Here is a 23,609-nt window from a genome sequence, read left to right as displayed (position 1 = left end):
CCAGAATCAGTCCATCTGCTTTCACTGACTCCCAGCATGTGCAGGTTGTATCTTCTCATCTCGGCTGTTACTTGTGCTAATTTACCGATTGCATACATAGTACGTACATTCCAGAATCCTATTTTGATCTTAGTCTTGGCCGTGTTAAGGGCCTCCCTATTCGTGTTGGTAGTTTCCCAATGGCTTTCACTACCTACAGTCATACTGGTTCCAGTGCAGGTCCCAGAGAGGCTCTCATTCACAGGTATAGAGATATTCCTCGTTACTGTTTCCGTAACAATACTTTTTTATGAGTTAGGGTTGTTAGCCCTAAGCTCAACCCCCTGGACTCGGAGGGCGAGTGGTTTTCTGTCAGGGTATCCTTCCCTTAGCCACGGGTTCCAGTTATTTCAAGGCGCCGGACACTCGCCTTTTGCCACTGCCACTTAGCTAATAAGGCATTTCCAGGGTCACCACGAGGAGATGTGGCATGTGACTTGCTGGCAGAACCTATTTAGAGACGGTGGGCATTAACTCAAGGTTTTAAGTGGTGAGACCTAGTGGCATAAGTATCACCCCTTGAGACCCGAACCAGCATTTGACCCCTCTTTTTTATAACATAGAGACTAAATATCAAAATATATCAAATACCCACCCATAGGTCAGTCGAGACCGTGATTCGAACACAGGACCTTCCGAACCACGAAGAGAGCCCTCTTTTTTTTTTAATCTGAGAATGCTCTACCGACTGAGCTACCGTGACGGTTGTTTAATATCGTTGAAAACAAAAAATGTCGTCTGGTCAACCTCTCAAAGGCAAATTAATAATAGGTAATGACAGCTAGGAAAGATGTGTTTATTTTCACGCAAAATTGAAATTATTAATTAATAATTTAGTATGTATTAGCCTCAATAAGCATATCATAACGCTTGGTAGGGTCATTGGAATGATGCGATATTGAACACTTACAAAACAGACGTTAATTTAAATACCTAAACTGAAAATCATAAAAATTCTTACAAACAAAGATACATAGCGGGTTCCAGAAAATGTTCTATCAAGCCTCTTCCTTTACTCCTCACTAAAATATTAACAGTAGTGAAGGATAAACTTCAGGAGTGCTGTGCAACAAGTTATTTGAGAAGTGGTGTAAATCAGATGTGGATGCTTAAAAATTCCAAGGAACTTTTGGAAAATTTGAAATCACAGAATCTTACCAAAATCAATAACATAAAAACATATATAATACAAATATAGCGATTTCATTCGGTCGATACAAACTACATTTTTTTTTTTTTTTTTTTTTTAGAATTCCCATGGGTACCAATTGCACTCCATTATTAGCAGACCTATTTTTGTATTCATATGAACCAGAATTTGTTCAAAATGTTTTACGTGAAAAGAAGAAAACACTTGCTGAGGCCTTTAACTCGACATGTCGACGACGTATTGTCAATTAACAATGGTTATTTCCATTCTTATGTCGATACATGTACGATATATCAAGGTGAGCTTGAAATAAAAGATACCACAGAGTCTGACACATCTGCTTATTTGGATATTTTACTAGAAAAAGACGTTAATGGTTATCTAACAACCAAGCTTTATGATAAACGTGATGACTTTAACTTTTCAATCGTCAACTTCCCTTACTTATGCAGTAATATACCTTCATCACCTGCATACGGGGCTTATATCTCTCAGTTGATTCGATACGCCAGAGCATGCTCTACGTATGAACAATTTCTAAAACGGGGTAAGTTATTGACAAACAAGCTGATCAACAAGAATATCAGCAGTCTCGTTTAAAGTCGTCATTTCGAAAGTTCTATGGTCGATACAATGACCTTGTCAGCAGATACAATTTATCATTAACGCAGATGCCGACTGACGCGTTCCATACTAATTGTTAGGCCATTATTTACACACTGAATTGTCGACGGATTTTTCCGTTATTTCCCGATCATGACAAGGAGCACACGGCGGGTGTGACAGGTCGGCAGGGGATGCTCACTCCTCCATGGTACCTGATCCCACCTCTGATGTTTTAGAGGTCCGTGTTTGCTCTGCTCCTGATTTGTATTGTTTGGTGGACTTTTGAGCTTGAATACTGTATATTTATGACGTCACAATGTGAAAATGACGTCATTATGCAAATGACTTGTGATAAAAAATAGTTGACTCAGTCGTACGTGGGCGAGGAACTACAATGGCTGATAGCGGCCGTCAATTTACACTAACGTTATGTGTGTAACATGTACAACATTTTCACTGAAAACTCACTGATATCTTACACTTAAAAGTAAAAGTGTATAAAATGTACAGTGTCATTGCAAAATTCCATGTGCACTCAACACCAGCGTTATGTGTGTAAAGTGTCAGGAAAAGTTTCATGTACACTCTACATCTAAAGGTGGTATCAAGTATCAAACAGAACCAGCTTTTTAGCGTTGTCCCCACAAGGAGCCTCTTGAAGTTTACATAGATGTGGGGAAATGCTGACAAGGTTCCTTGGTAATTAACATGATTATTGAGTACCCCAAAACGGAGAAAATATCATAATTGTATTTCGTATTGAACATGATTTTTTAAATATATCTTTTATATACAGAGAATGATAATGTCTCACAGTATATTTTTTGTAGGTGAAATTCCTGAGTAGTATTCTAAACAAAGTTATACCTACTGGGAAATGAGTATTAGATGCTCAAAGGTACGGTATGAAACGAAGAGGGGGCAGCACTAAGAAACGCTTGTTCTGCTTTGATACTTGATACCACCTTTAGATGTAGAATGTACATGAAACTTTTCCTGACATTTTACACACATAACGCTAATGTAGAGTGTATATGGAATTTTGCAATGACACTGTACACTTTTACTTTTAGGTGTAAGGTATCAGTGAGTTTTCAGTGAAAATGCTGTATATATGGGTTACACACATAACGGTAGCGTAAAGTGACGGCCGCCAGCGTAGTTCCTCGCTCGCGTACGACTGAGTCAACAATTTTTATCACAAGTTATCTGCATATTGACGTCATTTTCACATTGTGACGTCATAAATATGAAGAAAAATATTACGTAACACATTCTGTTTACAGATCATCTTTCAATCTGATTAAAATCAGATCCTTTGAACCGCTCACTTAGATCGCTACACAAGGATCTGAAAAAAACCCATTCAGGGTCATCTCCTGGTGACCTTTCAATTATTGAATCAAACGTTTGCTTCCAAGTATTTAGAAGTATCTTGGAATTTAGTTACAGAAGTAAAAGCCCCGATGATACACGAACGGAAAATCGTGACCTGGTTTCCGTAGCCTGTCAAAAGAACGACCACAGTCTTTTCTGTACAGAAATATATTTAGTACTTGCTCTGCCTTGTTTTTTAAGCTCTTTGTTTTGCATTCATTTTTCCGAATGTCGCTTAAGTACGATCTCTCTGATTGGTCAAAATTTTAATGAATATTTTTACTAGAGAGGTCACAAGAAGATGACCCTAAATGGAGTTTCTTCAGTTCCTTGTGTAGCGATCTATGTGAGCGAATCAAAGGATCTGATTTTAATCAGATTGATCATGTTTATGACTACATGTATATACATGTAACTATGCCAAATTTCATTCTGATCTGAATTGTAGTTATATAGATAGAGAGATAGTTCGCGAACTTTTTGATCACCCCTTGTATATATATATATATATATAGAAAGAGAGAGAGAGAGCACTAAAAAAACGACACGTATGTCCGAAGTGTCGCAACAACTAAATAGATACAAGGTCACGCATGAAATGTATATTTTATATAAAGCCCTAAAAATGACCAACGACATGAACAATAAAAATCATCAAATTTTCGGGAGCCCTGTCCCTTCCTCAGGACATCGAAAAGGTTAAAAAGTCATTTTAAAAAAATACAAAATAAATGAAAACAAAAACATCTATCTAGCACTACAACTACGCTACTAAACCCTATTTATTTATACTTTTTCATTTTAAATTTTGATGTTGAAAACTAATAAATATGAAATGAATCCGAACAACTGCGAGACACTTCCAGTCAATCTGGTCTACTGTGGGAATGTGTGATTTACATATACAACCGAATTACCTAATATGATTTTGACTATTTGCAACCTTAGGACTAGGCACTCGCGCTTAGTACTATTACAATATGATTAAAGATACTAAAATGAAATAATAATGAAGGAAATTGTATAAGTAGAACAGAATTATAAGAAGACTAATAATTTACAATTTGAGAGCATCCTTAAATTTTGAAATATTAATTTAAAACTTTAGAAGAATAATAGCATTGTTAAAACAGTAAATCGAAGAAGATAATCTAGAAAAAGTATAATTAAAAATAATATGAATAAGTAATACTTTCTTGGGTAGTAACAACCATGTGGAGAGATTAGTTTTGATTGTGATTACCGAACATTTTGGCCTAACTCATATTCATTCTGGTGAATCATTGAGTTTGTTAATACCATCAGGGCGGGATGACTTAATTCAGCTTGTACAAGGCCGTAACAAGGCGCAAATTTTTAGTGAGGCAAGGGATCTAGGGGCACCCGAGTCCCAAGCGGGTCTAGGGTAAATATCCTGCTGAAATTCTCGAGGGGAGGGGTGGGGGTCCCGAAACCTGGCTTTTTAGCAAATTAAAGACTTAATCTTTGAAAGTTTCACGCTTTGAATTTTCTTTTTACATGCGTTCTAAGCTGTAATGAAGCACCTAGTGAAATGATCGATTTACAGAAAATGAAACACATGTTGAAAGAATTAATCTAGTACAAGGACACACATAATTAATTACAGTTCAAAGTAAAACTTTGTCATTTTTCAGAAAACTCTAAAATTTTAGTGAGGCATTTACGTCACTTGCGTCAATGGTAGTTACGGCCTTGCTGTGCATCCAAAATTTTCTTTCCTTTTCTCTGAGCCATCGGTCCATTTTGGATTATGCTCAATAACCATTACTGTCATATATGCACTATACATATTAGCTTTATCAACAACTTATTTCAAAAATGTAACTTAGATATGCATTGTTCATGTTTATACGGTAATTAGCGTCATTCACACTAGTTAATACCCGTTATCGCTTGTAGCTGGTAGTGCATGTGTGTATACAGTAATTACCGTGAGCAATCACTTGGTATACAGCTCTTCTAAAGTATTGTGGTCCCTTATTTTTTGGATAACTTAAATGATTTGTTTTCAATTAACATCATTTAATTATGGTCTATCATCTTTAACTTATTTATTTAGCATACGGTAGCTAAATCGAGCATACATAGAAATGCCGCTACTAACTTCAATTTAAGTGAAGAAATATTTGATATTTAATACAGATTCAAAAAATGCTAAAAATCAGACATGCGACTAGATATTGCGTAGATTTACGGGGAAGACAACCAACATATTAAATAATGTACGTCTAGCATTCCCGTCAACGGCTGTTCCTCTAAAATTATTCTCTTTCAGATTGTCTTTCTCTTGCGTTGATAAAACTGTCTTACTAAACAAGAGCCGTAAACCATTTATAATTATTGGTGTATAAATTGATTCTTAAGTATTTATTTGATAAAAAAAAAAGTTAGTACAAAAGAATCGTTTAGCCCCTCACTGCTCAATGGCACTGAGTGTATAGGTCTTAATTTGAAGTCCTTCACCGGCTCTATGTGAGTGAAAAATTCTCGAATGAGACGTGAAACAACATACAATCAATCAATCTAAGCGGTAGGGCATGGAATCGAATCGTTCCAATTTAACTTTTATTGCATAAATTACCAGAGTAAGTCAATTTACCGTGATATTTAAAAAAAGTAATTAGAGGATATTCAATGTTTTGTAGTTTGATTTGGAATTTATTCCACGAGTGGAACAGGATTTTTTCATATATCAAATATATATTTTTTTCACGCGTAAAAATTTGGAAAAAAAAAATTCCTGTTTCACGAGTTAAAAGAGCGAAATAAATTCCGTATTCAACTACAAAATATTGAATTGTCTGTTAATTACATTTTCTTAAATTTTACTATTTGCCTCTGTAATGAGGTCATAGTTAAGCGGTTGAGACGTCATAGCTAAGGAATTGTAATATTGCAAAAACCTTTGGCATTTTTAGTCTTTGCCAGAATTGTTTATTTATTCTTTCTACCTCATAACAGGCCAGGAGTATTTTTACAACACTCTTCGTGAAGGAAGTAAAATTGACAGTTTTGCCGCATTTGATATTCTTTTACACTTTGACAGAATATCACTTTGTTTTCTTTCACACAGTGATCATGACAAAATATACATTTCATTCAATTAATAAATTACAGTATTTCACTGTTGAAAATGTAATAAAATATTCTATGTTGAATATTGTTAAAGAAACTAGAAACCACTGCCTGCGGATGCTTGGAAATCAAGATGACTAATCATGGCCCTGCTGTTCATGAAAAGATATTTTTCTCTGATGCACTCCCACGTAGAACTCTGATTCCCTATTTTGGTACCATGCACAGTCTAACTGTTGGGGACATGATTTGAAAGAAAATACTGAGTCTGCAAATCATGGGATTGCTTACATATCAATTTAACGAATTGTAGCCCTACTGTTTGAGAAGAAAATTTCTTTTTCCCCCTATTCATTCCTTTGTATATTAAACCTAATTCAACTATCAAGACGACGTCCTCTTGAGTCATGAGTTTAAGAAATATGAAGTAATTGTTTTAAAGAAGCTTTCACATACATTTTAGATATGTATTTTCTGGCTTACTGGTTCTTTGAAAATTTTTAAACATACCACAAATTTTCACCATGAAATATATGGAGATAACGAACAGTATTCAAACTCAAAAATCCATTTAAACAATACAAATCAGGAGCAGAGCAAATACGGACCTCTAAGACATTAGAGGTGGGATTTGGTGCCAAGGAGGAGTGAGCATCCCCTGTCGACCGGTCACATCCTCTGTGTGGTCCTTGTCATAATCGTGAAATATCGGGAAAATCCATAGATAATCAGTGTGCAAATAAAGGCTTAACAATTACATGTAGTATGAAAAATGTCAGTCAGCATTTGACTTGTCGATAGATTGTATTTGCTAACAAGGTCATTGCATCGACAATAGAACTTACGAAATGCTGACTTTAAACGACTGTTGATATTCTTGTTTCATCAACTTGTTTATCAATAACTTACCCCGTTTTAGAAATTGTTCAAACTTAGATCATGCTCTTGCGTATCGAATCAACTGAGAGATATAAACTCCGTATGCAGGTGATAATGGTATATATTTTCTTGAATTATACCTTTCAAATAGTGATAACCCTTTATCTGAACAAAAATGAAATTCCTTAAAAAAACTCTTTTGAAAGTACATATCTGTAAGCTAAAAAGATACTATTTATTCTACCTGTCTGGGAAAGTACGCTTCCTTTCTTCCGAATTGTCCATAACCTACGTTATCCATTCTTTGGGTCTAAAAACGAATAAAATTGCATAAGCAAGTTAACAGGTGTACAAATGACTACAACTTCGCTAGAAGAGTGAAAAAGCATTACAAAGAAGAATGTAAGAAAGTTTATGAAGCTCAAGCTTAAGCACAAATATTACAAAAGTAGAATTTTATAAGATTTTCTCCCCTCTTATTTATGAACTATTTTGACTTAAATGAATCTTCACAACAGGGAATGCCTCGTATACATATTACTGGCATGGTCTTCCTATTCTTCAGAAAAATATAATTTAATATGCATTAATAAATATAAGCCCGACCATAATTCCAAGAACAATAATTTGAAAAAAAAAGAGATAAATTTACAAAATTGAAAATCTCTGCTCATTAATGTGATATCTTACGTCCTTCTTACTATAATCAAACGATTTTTTTTGGTTTCGTTTTTATTTACATACAACTGTATTAAATTTTGAACCCTATTAAACTCCAATACGTGTATCGCAGAGGCCAACATTTATCTGCAATACCTTTTGATAGTTACAGTATTTGCATGATTTATTATGGTCCTGGTGTCCCTGAAAGATTCTTTTGAAGATAAATAACAGAAATTAAAGTTAGTTTCAGTATTCCAGTAATAAGAGAATTAAAGTTAGTTTAAAGTACGGCGTCATTCAGTGACCATTCAGTGATCATTCAGTAACGATTCAGTCCCTGAATGGCAGATACGCTTAAAGTGTCATTTCATTTATTTTTCAGTTGCTATTCAACATGTAAATCATATACGGTACCAATTTTGATGCACCAGATGCGCATTTCGACAAATTATGTCTCTTTAGTGATGCTCATGCCGAAACTTAGGAAATCCGAAATATTTATGTAAAAAGAAAAATTCTCTTATTACTGGAATATAATATACAATGATTTAAAATGATTTATTTGCTTTATTGGTTATAAATATTCTTAGAAACTGATTTCATATTTAAATTGACGAATGAATAGATAATCAGTTGTGAATATTAAATTTTTCCTGCATTTTTCTGTATATGATTGGCTTCCATTGAATTTCTGTAAGTAGTAGTTGCTTTGAAAAATTGAATTTGTATAATATATTCTTGAAGTCAAATTAGGTTTTTAGATTGAAATTGTATTTTAAAATGTTTGCTGAATTTATAGATTTTTTTAAGATGAAGATTTTTCTCGGATTTGATCATTATAAATCATCCCTGCCCTGCTCCCCCTTTCCAACATAGAAAAAAAATAAAAATAATCTAGTCTGTAGTAGTATTCAAGTAAGAAGTGTATTACTTGAAATACCGGTATTTCACGTATCGTTGCATAAATATACCAGGCAAGTCCTTTACTTAATACATGTAGGAGGTGTATTATGAAATTTGATATCAATTTCAAAGATGTCATGTGCAATGGAGTGTTACAACCATATCAGTTTTTTGTGTAATTAGGTTCCTGTATAGAACCTATTTATTTTAAATGAATAATTTTGCAAAACTATGAGTTTAAATATTTTCAGACGAAAGGTTATGTTGAGGATACAAGTAAAAAGCGTGATTTTAAAATTGACATCCAATAACGAAATTGTGTATACATTTCTCACTGAAACGAATTTCTAAAAATAAAATAAAATAATTCAGGTTGCATCTTTCTTTTTCCCCAGAAACAAAAATTATAATATTAAATTCAAAAGGAAATAATATTTGTCTAAAGTATACTCTCATTTATGATTTTGCTGAAGCATTGTATTTTCTCTCTTTATCCAGAAGATTAAAAAAAAAAGTCACAAATTTTCATTAACACTTAATATTCTTCCGCTTCCTTCAAACAGTGTATGATACTTTATCTAAAGCTGAATTCCCATACAAAAATGAAGGAAAAACACTCTTTTGAACGTTTAGATAAAGTGAGTTAAAAAGCTTATTCTATTATACCTGCATGGAAGATATAGATCTATAAGTTTCTTCATTCCTTCCAAATTGTCCATAACTTACGCTATCCATCCTTCTGTCCTAAAAGACGAATAGAAATGAATTTCATTGCTTATATAATTAGCAAGTTAAAATGTGGAGAGAGCTGACCTTCCAATAATGTGAAGGTGCGAAATTGCATTACCAAAAGAAGTGTATTTCAGCTTTAAAAGTTAAAGAAATTAAGTTTAAAGCAGAAATATTACAAAAGCAGAATTTTATAAGATTATTTTATTTATACATGTAATTCTCATGAATTAGTGTGACCTCATTAAATGTACACAATAGGGGTTGCTTCCATATACATATGACTGACATGTCTTCCTGTTCTTCAGAATAATATTCCTAAAACTGATACATTATACAAATATTGGCCACACATTAATCCCTTAATCTATAAATTGAGAAAAAAAAATTAATCTCATAACTTGAAAATGTTTGCTTAGTTTGCTTATTGATATGGTGATGATGTCTTGTCCTTGGTACTATCATTTTTTGTTCGTTTCGTAAATATTCAAGTTAAACTTTGATTCACTACACAAGCATTATGCATGTACGTGCGCAGATGCAAAATTAAATGTACACTCAGACGTATTTAGACGAAATGTCGGTTGAATTGTAGGCCGTCACCGGTTCGAAATTTACACGTTTTCCAGAATCAAAACATGAAGGCTTGCGAAGAGAAGTTGATGTAGGCGAAAGCCTGTCCACTTCTCTAAAGAGAATAAGGCAAAATGTGAACAAACATGAATCTGCACGTCTTTTGACAAGTTACATTATAGCATTACTTATCATGTTCCTGGTGTTCCTGAGTGAAGATAAGATTTCTAAAAAGATTTTTTATACACAGAAAGAAATGAAACTTTTCAGTTAGGAATGAAAGGCGAAATTTAGTAACCAATTTGTAATTTTTTCACTGAATTGCAGATATATTTCAGTACGTGTCTCTTCAATTCAGTCACGATTCAGCGGACCTATTTTTGTTTTCTTGTAGAAGCCCTTTCAGTCGCGTTTCAATAATTTGTTCAGCAATCTTTCAGTGGTCATTCAAGAAGATAAAAGTGACATTTCAGTGGTACTTAAGTTACCCAATTAACTATTTCATAACTATGTACATTTTTTCAATGCAATTCCGTGAGACTGAAAATGTTCAAGTGTTAACAGACGACGCACAATGCGCGACAACAGAAGGAAACAGAAATAGGTGACTCCGAGTGACTCAGGTGACCAAATAAATTGATAAAATGAATGAATGAAAAAGTGTTTTTATTAAAGAGTCACTAGAATTTACAAAATTAGTGAAAAAAGGATTTCTATTTTTCTCTCCCTTTCCAACTTATTCAACTACTTTGGCCAATATTAAAAAAGAAATTGAAGCAAGGTTAAATTTATTGATTGGGTCATATTTAAAAATTGTTTGTTTGTGCTTTCCTGACAGACTGGCTAAAATGGCCCGACTCAAAACTTTTTTAACCTCCAGGAAGCAATTGTTTTTTATGCATTCTGGGAGATAAATTTTAAAAATTCAGCATTTTCTCATCCCGAGTCGGGAGAGGGCAAACAAACATTATTCAAAAACTGGCTTTATTTAGGATTTTACGCTGTGTCACTGATACTTCAACCAGAATATTATTCCACCCAATAGTACAGAAAATAGGAAGTTTACTCACCACCTTGTATTCGATTTTAAAAACACATAGCGAGAAGTTAAATCATAATTTGTTACAAATTTCAAATACAAAGTGACAATCCAATATTGTTCATGTAGAACGTAAACTTTCTTGTCACTTATAAGCCGAGAAACCTAAATATTTACAAGCATAATTTTTAAGCATTTTCGGTTGAATTATTTGCTTTTCTGGAGCAATTGGAAACAACAGGAAACCATTTTTTCAAAATCACTAAAAGACTGCTAAGTTCCCGACTTAAATCTATTAGAAAAGACATGACTATCTTCACACAAAGATGAAGTAATTTTGAATATTCGGAAATGTCAATTATGTTTGAAAACTACTCACTGTGGGCGTCACATGACTTGTTGCAGGCAGGTAAATATACCCATGAGTGTATAAATATCACAAAATTGCACCAGTCAGTATTTGATTATAATTATCTTGATTAAAATAACAAGAAACAAACAAGAATTGTGATGAAAAAGAAACACAAGAAGTTTAATTTCTCATGTAAAACATGCATCAAGTATGTTGATAAACTTTACCTTCGCCATTCGATTAGGTCCCTCGTTTTGCTCGGCATTACATTTCATGGTACTCGGGGAAAGTTTACAACATATACGTACGGTATTACATGTATATACAAGTATACAGATCTTGACAGATCACAGGTGATTCGAAAATTCTCATTCGATTATTATTTGAACCGTCAATGTATCACTTTTATAAAAAAAAAATCAAGAAGTCGCCATGTCGAAATACTCATGCGCCCAAGATTGAAATAAAAAAGAACAAAATTATACCTGACTAAAAAGCGGTTGAGCAAGGGATCGAATAGTTACATAATTTTGTTTTATTTCATTTTTTTTTTTTGGCAAAAAGTAGTTTATTGCGTAAAAACTAATTTCCCGGAGGCCCATGATACATGGAAAAGAGAAAATTTCTAATAAAGGTGAATACTAAACAAATGAAACATAACTGAAACGCCCCGAAAGGGTATAACAGTCAGCAGAAACGTCACTGAAAAACTTTGTTCAGTTATTCTTCTCTGACTTTTCAGTGATTATTTAACGACTGTTCAATCAACTGAAAGATCTTATTTTATCAAGTTCTTATCTTTGTAAATCTTCGATTTATAGTTGCTAACAATACCCCCGTTGCCATGTATCTGGCAGACTTGAAATTCCACTACCAGATGCTGCCTAATTATGGTCCTGCTATTGTAAAAAATAATTGATTGATTGATTGTATGTTTTTTTTAAACATCACATTTAGGAATTTCTTAACTCGTATAGATACGTCACCGGTTTAGGGTGAAGTACCGTAGCAGTTAGGGATCTTTATCTTGCGAACGCCTATCGTGACACGAAACCTCAGTTTATAGGGTATCATTCGAAAAACCCATGACTTTCACTTTTAGTGCCGGGTCGCTTGGCGAAGGAACAGTCAATTCCTATCTCCCTAGGTCTGACACGGCACCGGGAAAAAGATTCAAGTCCGGGACCTCCCGATCACGACCGGCCCTGTGTGAGATTTGTATGTTTTTCCCACGTTAAACTTTGATCCTCTTTTGGCTCCAACTTACCAGTCGTGCCCATGATTTCATAAAAACTTAAAGCTGACCACGATTCGTAAAAGGAAGAGCGTTATCTATGTCCGCCAAATATCTCTCGTACAGTCTGTGTTCCTCCAGCCCTACATAACTCTCAGCCTTGTTCAAGGTTCAGTATAGTTACTTTACAGATTCCACCTGTATGGACAGACGCCATTGTGGTATATTTGGAAGCAACAAAAATTACTTCTGTATGCTTCTTCCACGCCAGGAATAAAGTTTTCAATATACGATATCAGTTGCACAGGTTAATTTATTTCGAAGTGAAATAAACACAAGAAATAAAATGTATAAAAAAAGGGGCAACGTAATATGCATGTACTACAGCGACCAGCGAAAGCATTCAGGCGTAACGAAAGCTAAGAGTTTATAAACCCGTGTGCTGATATTTGGATAGGAAAACTGATATTTACGAGTCGTGATCAGCTTTAAATCTGCAATTCTTGAGATATTTATTGCATAATAAATATGTCGACTCAGGACCCCTTTGTTGTTGAGAAGATTTATATCCTTTTGTAAAAAGTTGATCCCCTGTTAAGTCCCAATCATATCCTCTGAAGCCAAGAAAACCTTATCTTAACTATCATTTAAATGAAACCTTCACATGTGTAGTATTGTCTGACTTTGTGGTTCCATGGATGAATTTTAAACATGTCACCACTCCCCCCCCCCCCCCTTTCAAATATGACCCTTTATCAGAACAAATCTTAATTCCTATACAAAATGAAAAAAACAAACATTTTTTTGTATTTACAGACATAGTGAGCTTAAAAGCTGAAATTCAATTATACCTGTCCCGAAGAAAAAGGTCTATATGGTGTTTCCTTCCTTTTATATAGTCCATTACCTATGTTATCCATTATTCGGAGCTAAAAACAAACAGAAATGAATTTCGTTAGCAAGTTACCAGGTGGAAGGAAGACCTTCCACCAGCTGAAGGAGTGAAAATGCCTTACAATGAAGAAATGTACATCAGCTTTGAAATATTTTCGTGGGGTTAAATGTTCAGTTGGTTTGATGGAAAAAAGATTCGTTTGTTAGGATTTTATTTCGTGATTGAAATAGTGTTGAGTCGTCTCTTTATACCAAGAAAAGAACGAAAATTAATCCCCCACGAAAATTGGTGATTTCACAGTACATTCTCGTGTCAATTTTGAATCCCTATTTAAGTCCTACAAAGCACCAGGGTACTGATGTGATCCAATGAATCGGAACTACCCTAGGATGCTTACATGGTTTATGGTTTATCTTGACCTTGGTGTCATTGAGACGATGTTTTTTTCATATATACAGGAAAAAATGAGACCTCTCAGTTTAAATTGAAAGGCAACGATTCAGTAACGATAAAGGAACGATTTAATCATTAAATGGCAGATACATTTGGTTGTCTTTATAATCTATCTTTCAATCACAATCGTTCATTTTTGCCATCTTTTAAAAGTACTCTCAGTCGCCTGTCATTGTTCAGTAATTTTCCGGTGGTCCTTAATAAATATTATATTGGCATATCAGCATTACATATATTGCCTTTGATTACAATTTCATAACATTATACCAATTCTAAAAGCCATATCTTATTCTGGAAAGAAATTCAGGAAGGAATTTATTTTAAAAAATTGTAGGTACAGGTATATTTTATTCAGTTTCCTTGAAATTTTGAATTTTTATTTGAAACTAAAAAGTTTTAAGTCCAACTTAATTTCAAGTTATAGACTTGAGCTTTGGATTCAACTTTTTTTTTATTATTCATCGGAAAAAAATTAATTTCAACTATTTGTCATCATTGCGAGACATGTTTTTCTGCAATTTGTTTGTTGAGATATATAAAAAAAATAAGATTACATGTACAGTGTATCATATTTTACAATATCAAATTAGCCTTGATTACTTTATACCAAATTAATTTTGAAAATAAAAGGCTGGTCATCCAGTAACTATGTATTTTAATTTGACAGTCTATCAATTGCAATTAAGAGAGTTTGAGACCATATCTTTAATTCTTAATTCTTCTGCCCAGTCCCCACGAGATATAGATAACACCTGCTTATTCAGAGAATAACAGCTTCCCACATTGAAGTCATTAATCTTTAACTGAATATCCACTCAGTACTCCCAAGGGATGAATGGATTTACACTATCTGCTATGTGATGCATTGTAACATGTAAGTCTACATTTTTGTAGTATGATATAAATGCATATTTATGTCATTGCTGTTGAAAACATTTTTTAAAAATGTTACAAAGCTTTATATAATGGAAAAAAAAACTGTGTAATCTTGATCACCTTTAATATGGTTACTGCATGACTCTTAGATTTGAAGAGACTATCTACCATAATTTTTTTCTTTAACACATGGTAATTTTTTTTTGAGTTTTAATGACTTGGTTTTAAACTGCAATTCACATTTTTCTACAGATGTACCAACTGGCAGTTTCTTGATTCTCTGTCTCAAATCTACATGAACCAAATGACTAAATGACTATGTCTAAACCATGCTTTGTTGTCATCCACTGCTGCTCTTAGTTGAGGTAATATAACTCGGTTTATAACTCTCCTGAAACAGATACATGTAGAAGCATTATACTGTGAAATCACAATTTTTTGTGGGGGTTTAGTTTTCGTTGTTTTCGAGGTATGAAGAGACCCATAAATTTATGTCAATCACAAAATGTAAAATTTCATATAAATAACTACTAGACACTTCGCCAACCACGAAACAAAATCCCCACGAAGCAATTTTTTTCCTCAAACCTTGAAAATTTGACCCCGCGAAAATATGTGCTTTTAAAGTACCCATATTTGTCAAAAATACTTAGATTTCCTTATTTTTTTGTTATTTTTTCAAGTTGGCCCTCCTTCCAGTCTGATGGTACTTCACTTTTTCCTAAATCTTTCCAAAGAGGTCATACAGCAAGTTGGCCACAGTGTCTGCTTTGAAGGATGCTGTACTATAGCCTTGTTGTTTTCAAGAATGATATTGTTACCTTGATTTCTGTTAGTAAAGGATGCTTAAAATTTATATGTAGAAGATATTCTGCAGGTGCTATAATTGCATCATCTTCTGGTGCTTGTTGGTTTCGCACTTAATTGAAATTCTCTACCCACCTCAGCATTTGTTCTTCCAAGAAGTTCCCCCCCCCCCCGTATCTTTAACAGTCAAGTTTAGTGTTGTCAACAAGTACCCAGTTAACCGGTTAATCGTCGCGAATATCGGTTAGTAAAATCGCTACTCGGTTACATTAGACGAAAGTAGAATAAAAAGTATATTATTCCTAAATGAAATATTTTTTACTCGTGTTACCGTTATTTACAGTTAAATTTGATCTAGAGTTTCACAAATACGATCGATTTGTTTTGATTACACTTAGTTTTCACAGTTCATCAATTAATAGCTTCGATTGCCAAAGGGTATACAAATTTCTAAGACCCGGGTTAATTATAATTATACCTTGTTAAACTGTGCTAGTCCGCAGAACAGGATTAAAGAAGATTCCGCCACGACCATCAAAAGCATATATTCCAAAGTATTTTTTTTTAATTTAAATCCGATAGGTGTAAAATTAATACTTGAAATAGAATTGACATACACATTCTGAAAACAGCAATATATAAAGGACACCCTGCAAAAACAGCCAACTGTTAGGGGATATTGGAAAATAAATTTATTTAGAAGCTTTTGTAATTATAAATACATAGATGAAGTGTGCAAATAAAGCGCATTTAAGGGTTTGTGTTTTATGAATGATAAATATGGAAACTGTAATGACCTTACATATATTATAGTTATTATTGAATATTTACCACGAGCAAAGGGTGTTTAGAGGTCCAAAGAAAAAAACCATCCGAGTAACCGGGTACTCGGTCGAACAAGTAAGCGAGTAACAGGTGTCTAAAAATCGTCCGATTTGACAACACTAATCAAGTCCCTCTCTTATGTTTTCTAGGGAGTGGATTGATTGCTTATTGTTTAAGGTCATTTGCAAGAATTTTTAATTCACATGAGACATCAACAATTACCGGCGAAGGGTTTCAAATTTAGACCTATATTCAGCACTTAGGGCCATCAAACAGTGAGGGTCCTTTATCGTGCCGACCCCTACCATGACACAGGATCTTTCATATCCGAAAAACCACTGACTTTCACTTCTAATGGCGGGATTTTGATGAAGGAACAGTCACTTCCTATACTGTACGTCTTAGCTGAGAAGATGGTTGTTATCATTCAGGGAATTTAATGCTGTTCTAGCCGGTTGCTTCTGATGATTCTGTGCCTACCTTGTTTACAAAATTTTAATGCTCTTGTATTACTGTTGTTTAAGGCCTCTTTAAATTTCTTTCTTTCTCTTATTTTCACAAGTGTCTCTAAAGAGTTCCAGTCATGGTGTTTCCGCTAATTTCTGTTTTCAATTGATGTTTCACATACAAACAAAATAGTTTGCTTGCTCAGGTATCAGCTCTCTTCAATCATGGCTAAAACCGGTATTTCATCCACATTTTGTTCTTCTGTGAGGGCTGAGAAACGATTTCTAAGCTCCAACTGAAATTTTTTGTAAGACTCAGAAGTGATCAGAAAGCACAGCCCCTAGGATGTGACCAACCTGATGGGAGATTTAAATGTCAAGGTAGGAAAAATAACACCAGCTATGAAGAAATCAGGGGAAAGCAATGCCTTGGTACAATGAACGAATAGAGAAATGTTTGCAAACTTATATGCCAACAACACCCTAACTATTTGAGAAACCATTTTTTCCACGCAAGCCTTGTCATCTGGCTACAGGGGACTCATCAGACACTAGAACAGGCTATTTGCATTTTAAAACGATTCAGCAGATAATTACAGGATGTGAGAGTAAAAAGAGCAGTTGATGTATCCGCGGAGATCTCCATCTTCTACTAGCAAAAGTAGAACTTAAACTAGTAAAACACATTAACAAAAACAGGACAGAAATGAGGAAACGCTTAAACATCACTATGCTAGCTAACAGTGATAAAAAGTATGGAGCACACTTTAATTTGCCAACGTTTGTCTGTCATTAGGCAAAAAATAATAATACGTGGCAATCAGAGATAATTCTATTTGAAAGAAGATCATACATGTATCTATATGTAGCTTTTAACAATTAAATATGCTAATCAGACAAAATGTGTTTGTGAAACACTGATGCCCCGTATTGCAACTTATAGCGAAGGTTTAACTTTCTCAAATGAAAATCAAATGTATTGGTAAGTTCTTGTCTCGAGGAATATACTTGTGAAATATGAAAGCCCTGAACGCAACCATTGAATAAATATGGAAAAGGGGGTTAATTTTTTTTCAAACAAAAGTCAAACATCAAGGTCAAAGTCAAATGGTCAAAATTAATGGTGCCCAAAGAAAGGCCTTCTCACAAGGAATACACATGTGAAATATAAAAGCCCTAGCATCAACTGTGCAACAGTTATGGCCAATGCTATAGTTTTCCAAAAGTATGATAAACTCCAAGGTCAATTGCAAAGGGTCAAAGTTGTTAGTATCCAAAGGAAGGTCATGTCAAAAGGATTACATATGAGAAGTATGAAAGCCCTAGCACCAACCGTTCAAAAGTTATGTCCAATGCTATAAGGTTTTCAAAAGTAGGTCAAACTCCTAGGTCAATGTCAAAGGGTCAAAATTGTTGGTATCCGAAGGAAGGTCTTGTCACAAGGAATACACATGTGAAGTAAGAAAGCCCTAGCACCGACCGTTCAAAAGTTATGGCAAAGGTTAAAGTTGGGTAAATTTTGCAAAACTGGGTCAAACTCCAAGGTCAAAAGGTCAAATATGATGGTACCAAAAGAAAGGTCTTGTCACAAGAAATACACGTGTAAAATATGAAAGCCATAGCTCCAACCAATCAAACGTTATGGGCAATGTTATAGTTTTTGCGGACAAATAGACAAAGTGTGAAACAGACAGCTGGATACACAGACGGACGGTCAGAGCAAAAACTATATATCCCCGAATCTTCGATACGGGGCAGAAAAAGTATAAAGGCAATGTCTGTTTAGTGCAGTGACACAGTAGCCAGTAGACGAGTCGTGGTCAAGTACGCTGCTGAAGAAAAGGTGAGACAGGGGTTAGACGTATCTGAACAAGCCTTTTCTTCTGTATCAAGTTTATACATTTTAGGAAAGTTTTTAGATAAAGTGAAACTTAGTAATAAACAAATAGCTGAGCCAGCAGTCAAGATACTGACTAGGGAAACTGATAGAGCCGTTGATTGATTGTACATGTATGTTGTTTTATGTCCCATCCGAGAATTTTTCACTCATATAGAGACGTCATCATATACCGGTGTCAAATTTAGACCTATACTCGGCACTCATGGCCATTGAGCAGTGACGATTCCGTATCGTGCCAAAGCCTACCACGACATGGGCCCTCAGTTTTTAAGGATTCATCCGAAAACCCGTGACTTTCACTTTTAGTCCCTGGCGAAGGAACTTTCACTACCTATGTTCACGTCCTATGTTTGAGCCGTAGTGAGACGAGTTAGATTGAAACATTACCTTATTACCCCGATTCAAAGACTTTTTAAGTCCCCGGTGGGGTATACAGTTTTTGCCCTGTCCGTCTGTCTGTTTATCCGCAAAAATCCTTGTGACATGACCATTCTTTGGATACTAACATCTTTGACCTTTTGAACTTGACCTAGGAGATTGACCTACTTTTGAAAAAACTTTAACCTTGGCCAAAACTTTTGAACAGGTGGTGCTACGGCTTTCATACTTTACATGTGCAATCCTTGTGACAAGACCTTCCTTTAGATACCAACAACTTTGACCTTTGAGTTTCACCTACTTCTGTAAAACTTTAACCTTGACCACAACTTTTGAACGGTTAGTGCTAGGGCTTTCATACTTCACATATGTAATGCTTGTGAAAACACCTTTCTTTGGATACCAACAACTTTGACCCTTTGACCTTGACCTTGAAGTTTGACCTACTTTTGTAAAAACTTTAACCTTTGCCATACTTTTTGAATGGTTGGTGCTAGGGCTCTCCTACCTCACATATTTAAACCCTTGTGACAACACCTTTCTTTGGATACCAACAACTTTGACCCTTTGACCTTGATCTTGGAGTTTTACCTACTTTTGGAAAACTTTAACCTTCGCCATAACTTTTGAACGGTTGTTGCTAGGGCTTTCATACTTCACATATGTAATACCAACAACCTTGACCCTTTGACATTAACCTTGGAGTTTGACTTACTTTTGGAAAACTTTGATCTTGGACAGAACTTTTGAACAGTTGGTGCTAGGGCTTTCATATTTAACATGTCTATTCCTTGTAACAAGACCTTTCTTTGGATACCAACAATCGTAATCCATTGACCTTGTCCTTGGAGTTTGACCTACTTTTGAAAAACTTTAACCTTGGCATATAACTTTTAAACAATTAGTGTTACGGTTTTCATATTTCACATATGTATTTCTTGCGAGAGGGCTTTTCCTTGGGCACCATTTATTTTGACCATTTGATCTTGACCTTGATGTTTGACATACTTTTGAAAAAACTTTAACTTTTTCCATATCTATTCAATAGTTACTGCTAGGGCTTTCATATTTCACAGGTATATTCCTCGAGACAAGACCTTACTTTGGGTACCAACATATTTGTTTTGCGTTTGAGAAAGTTTAACCTTTACTTTAAGTTGCCATACGGGGGCACCTTTTGGCAAGTAGCTCAGTCTGAATTGAGAAATAATTTTAAATCCCCAATACATTACCATAAAATGAGTATATAACATAATCACGTGTAAATATAACATGATTTTTTATCTGATGATAACCAGTTTATTTTACGGATTAATTTTTTTTTTAAAATCGTGTATGTTTTGTTTTGCTATCTACATGTATATTGATAATATTTACATGTTCACGTATCTTTAATAGATATATTAATATAAATACCTGTCCAGTTCTTTCTTGACGAACATTTGCAGCAGAAGGCCCACTTTCACGATATCCAGTTAGGTTTTTCTGCTTTGTACCTAAAATGTTGTTTGAATAATTCGATTATTGAAATTTACTTTGATCAGAAAAAACACAAAAGTTACAAATATTTAGAATTGCATGTAACCAGTAATATAAACAAATACACCTACTAAGTATATATAATTGTTTCAAGCCTCGCATTTTGATACTAACCTTCATCTCTGAAACTTTATACCAAGGGTGTGTGTATGTGCAAGCTTAGTGAAATATTCGCTTCTTTCATATAGGTATACATTTTATATAAATATTGCATGTTTTTGAGGGTAACAGTTGAAATTGATACCTCGAGAGAAAACTATTGGATCAATACTATTGTTTACATTCTGTGTAGTCAATTTTATTCTGGATTATTATACCTTTACTGGGTTTTTGCTATGTAAAAGAAGATCGTCAGATGTGAATAATCCTCTAGAAATCACTGTGAATGGACCAATCCCGTGCATGACAGGTGGGCTAATCCCTGCTTCAAAAACTATTTCCAGACTATCCGTAATCCTCTAGAGTTTACTTTGTATTGGTATAATTTGTGAATGGGGACTTATCCCCATGTCTTAGTCAAGTGAACTAATCCCTGCTTTAAAAGCTATTTTTTGTTATCCGAAATCCTTTAAATTTTACTTTTGTTTCGGTATAATACATGATATAATATATCATTGAGGAAGTTAGCAAGATTCCAGTTCCCCAAGGCCAGGACTATTTCCAAGGCGAAGTTTCTATCATGTTGGAAGGCGTGGTTTCATCTTTCAGAGAGTAACAGTATTATTTTTAACAAATGTTTCTCGACGAATCATATTTAAAATTTACATGAAAGTATAGTACAAAAATCATATCTGTTTGAACTTTCAGTAAGGCGTAAAATTCTCGGCTATGCATAATTAGCGTCTCTCAAATAATGACCTAGATTCTCATTGGTTGCCAGATTAGCTCATCAATACTGAAATTTACACAGCTTTTCATTCACGGGTGAAATACACATGGAATAAAAATGGTTCAGACGTCAACGAGTGACGCAAGGATCCAATTACATCGTTTCTTACAGTAAAGAGGTATTGCTTATGTCATCCCATTGTTTGTTAACAACAATCTAAAGTTGCTAATGTTATGAATTCCTTAACCAATGAGAATCTAGGTCACCATTTGAGAGAGCTGAGATTGTCACGCCTTACTGAAAGTTCAAGCAGAAATGATATTTGTACTAATATGATACATTCATTGATGGAGTTCAAGAGCAGCATGCGTTTTGTCTGACCTAAGAACCAAACTGTATGCCTGGAGCCGTTAGGCCGAAGGCAGATAGTTTGTTTCGAGGATCGACAAAACGCATTTTGCCACAGAACACAGTCTACAAATGTTTTGTTATACCTTTTATTTTATTAACATACATGTCTCTTATGCTGGCTTGCATGAAGTAAATTTCCTTTATCCGCACTGCGGTTAATCTCAGTCAATTCCGTCACTGTCAAACACCAACGAAGATTAATCCCGCCCAAAGTGTGAGGTAGCGGTGCAATATCTCAACGACATGTCCAATATCTCACTCTGCAGTCAAACATTGATATTTTTTGACCGCTCAGTAAAACATTGGAAATGTTAGACTCTTTATGTCCCCGTATCGAAGATTCGGGGGTATATAGTTTTTGCCCTGTCCGTCCGTCTGTCTAGCTGTCTGTCTGTTTGTCTGTTTATCCGCAAAAACTTTAACATTGCTAATAACTTTTTTTTAATAACATTTATTTTGACCATTTGACCTTGACGTTTGACTTACTTTTGAAAATTTTTAACCTATTCCATATTTATTCAATGGTTGCTGCTAGGACTTTCATATTTCACATGCATATTTCTCGGGACAAGACCTTACTTTGGGTACCAACATATTTGAGAATGTTTAACCTTTGCCATAAGTTGCCATACAGGGGCATCAGTGTTTCACAAACACATCCTTTTTTAGTTCAGATTTATAAAGGATACAGTTTTTAAAAGTATAACAAAACGAATTATTAAATGCATCTAAACCAATAGGATTTTAGTATTTAACATGAAAGTGTAATATTATAATTTCTCACCTGTGTGTCTTTTAATATTAAACTTTAGGCTTTGCTCAGTTATATTCCCAAATAACTTTTCGACGTCATTCCGTTCCAAAGTTTTCTGCTGATGTCTTGGAGGTGATACTTCTGGCAATTCTGGAACATCGGTCATTCTTTTTATGGCATCAACTCTTTCATTGTGTGTTAAGATGAATTCGACCGAAGAAGAGATTGGACCTTTGGCCTCGTGTTCCTTCAGAAATATCTTTATTTCAGAAATGAAATTCTGCATTTTCTTCTCTTGACTTTGTAGCTCTAACATAAGGGATGCTTCAATGTCGGTCAAATTTTGATTTTTCTCTTGTAATATGACATCAACGAGATTTTTGATTTCTTGTGCTGTGGATCGCAAATCAGATCGTATTTTAGCTATCTCACGTTTACATTTCTTTTTATTTTGTTCGATTTGTGTTGCTAATGTTGTACTTTCTGTGAGGCTTTCATCTCTTAAATGACGAACAAGAAACATCAATTCGTTCATTTTGGCTTTGAATACACCTTCAATATTAGTCAGTTTGTGGCCATTATGAACTTCTTGCACGCACTTCATACATACGGGCATCTCACAAGGCTTACAGCAGGCTTCATATATTTTGTCTGGATGAAATTTACAGCGCTCACATGCAGCTCTTTCCTTCCTCTGAATGTATGGGACTACATCGTGATTGCTGGTTTCTTTTCTTTGCTGGTGCCGGTCTCTACAGTCTTGACAGAGGTTAAACTGACAGGTGTTACAGTGAAACTGAGCATTTGAGTCACAGGTCGTGCACTCAATAAAATGCTGTGCAAACCCAGAATCCAT

At 34.6% G+C, this 23,609-nt stretch overlaps 1 protein-coding gene across 1 annotated transcript; it reads right to left on the bottom strand.

Moving 5' to 3' along the window:
• Nucleotides 1-367: 367 nt before the first annotated feature.
• On the bottom strand, nt 368-23,609 carry LOC133204753 (E3 ubiquitin-protein ligase TRIM45-like). The gene is made up of 2 exons (XM_061340495.1): nt 22,784-23,609; nt 368-489 (listed from the first exon to the last, which is right to left on the bottom strand). The coding sequence occupies exons 1-2, from the start codon at nt 23,607-23,609 to the stop codon at nt 368-370; spliced, it is 948 nt and encodes a 315-aa protein (XP_061196479.1).

This window comes from Saccostrea echinata, unplaced genomic scaffold, assembly GCF_033153115.1.
Source record: "Saccostrea echinata isolate AGI-Se365-2 ecotype Australia unplaced genomic scaffold, CSIRO_AGI_Sech_v1 ptg000054l, whole genome shotgun sequence".
NCBI classification, from domain to species: domain Eukaryota; kingdom Metazoa; phylum Mollusca; class Bivalvia; order Ostreida; family Ostreidae; genus Saccostrea; species Saccostrea echinata.
This window is presented reverse-complemented; position numbering and strand designations above follow the sequence as displayed.